Source organism: Penaeus monodon, chromosome 28, assembly GCF_015228065.2.
Source record: "Penaeus monodon isolate SGIC_2016 chromosome 28, NSTDA_Pmon_1, whole genome shotgun sequence".
In the NCBI taxonomy this organism is placed as follows: domain Eukaryota; kingdom Metazoa; phylum Arthropoda; class Malacostraca; order Decapoda; family Penaeidae; genus Penaeus; species Penaeus monodon.
In genome coordinates, this window is record NC_051413.1 from 28,009,818 (window position 1) to 28,010,565 (window position 748).

General features: G+C 52.1%; 1 protein-coding gene across 1 annotated transcript in view; it reads right to left on the reverse strand.

Annotated features, from left to right (window-relative positions):
- Positions 1–115: 115 nt before the first annotated feature.
- Positions 116–748, reverse strand: part of LOC119591464 (holotricin-3-like) — an 881-nt gene continuing 248 nt past the window's right edge. Inside the window, exon 2 of the mRNA XM_037940204.1 lies at positions 116–640. Coding sequence (XP_037796132.1) covers positions 164–640 — 477 coding nt within the window. The 3' untranslated portion in view covers positions 116–163. The remainder of the gene's footprint in view (positions 641–748) is intronic.

Genomic DNA, 748 nt, shown 5'->3' on the forward strand with positions numbered 1-748 from the left:
TTTTTTCAAAGGAAAAGATAACTATGGAAGACACAAAATGATGCGGCTTTTAAGAAAACGAAAGCCCTTTTATCAATAACACAACCCGTTTCAAAGGGAAAGATAATTACAGAAGCAAGATTGGAGTTTTTATTTTCATAAATTAGAAAAGAATCCTGCCTCCTTATTTTCCATATCTGATAGGAGCGCCATGATGTCCAACGACAGCACCTCCATGGCTGAAGCCTGAAGAGAAGCTAGTGTGTGGGCGTGAGAACGAGCCTCCATGCACGCCGTGTCTGTTGAAGGAGCTGGCGTGGATGTTGGCGCTTGAAACGCCGTGTCCAATGCTGGGACGAAGTCCTCCGCTGAAGGAGCCGCCATGACCTCCGCTGAAGGAGCCGCCATGGCTGCCGCCGTAGACGGGACCGCTGGACACGCTGTGTCCTACGACCACCGCTCCTCCGTGGCCACCCACCCCACGCCCAAAGGATCCTCCATGCGAGGCGCCGTGTCCAGACACAAAGGAACCGCCGTGCCCATGGGCCGCTCCGAGGGAGGGTCCAGCGTGTCCCACGAATCCTCCATGGGCGTGGGAGCGAGTGTCTGCGGTGGCGCAGGCGGCCAGGAGGGCCAGGCAGAGGCTCAGCTTAATCGGATTCTGAAAGACATTCACTCTGTTTTTTTGCTTCCCTCGGTCCGAACTAAAAATAATGTCATAGCTATTAGGGAACATCTAAAAAAATAAGAAAATTCTAGTATCAGATCG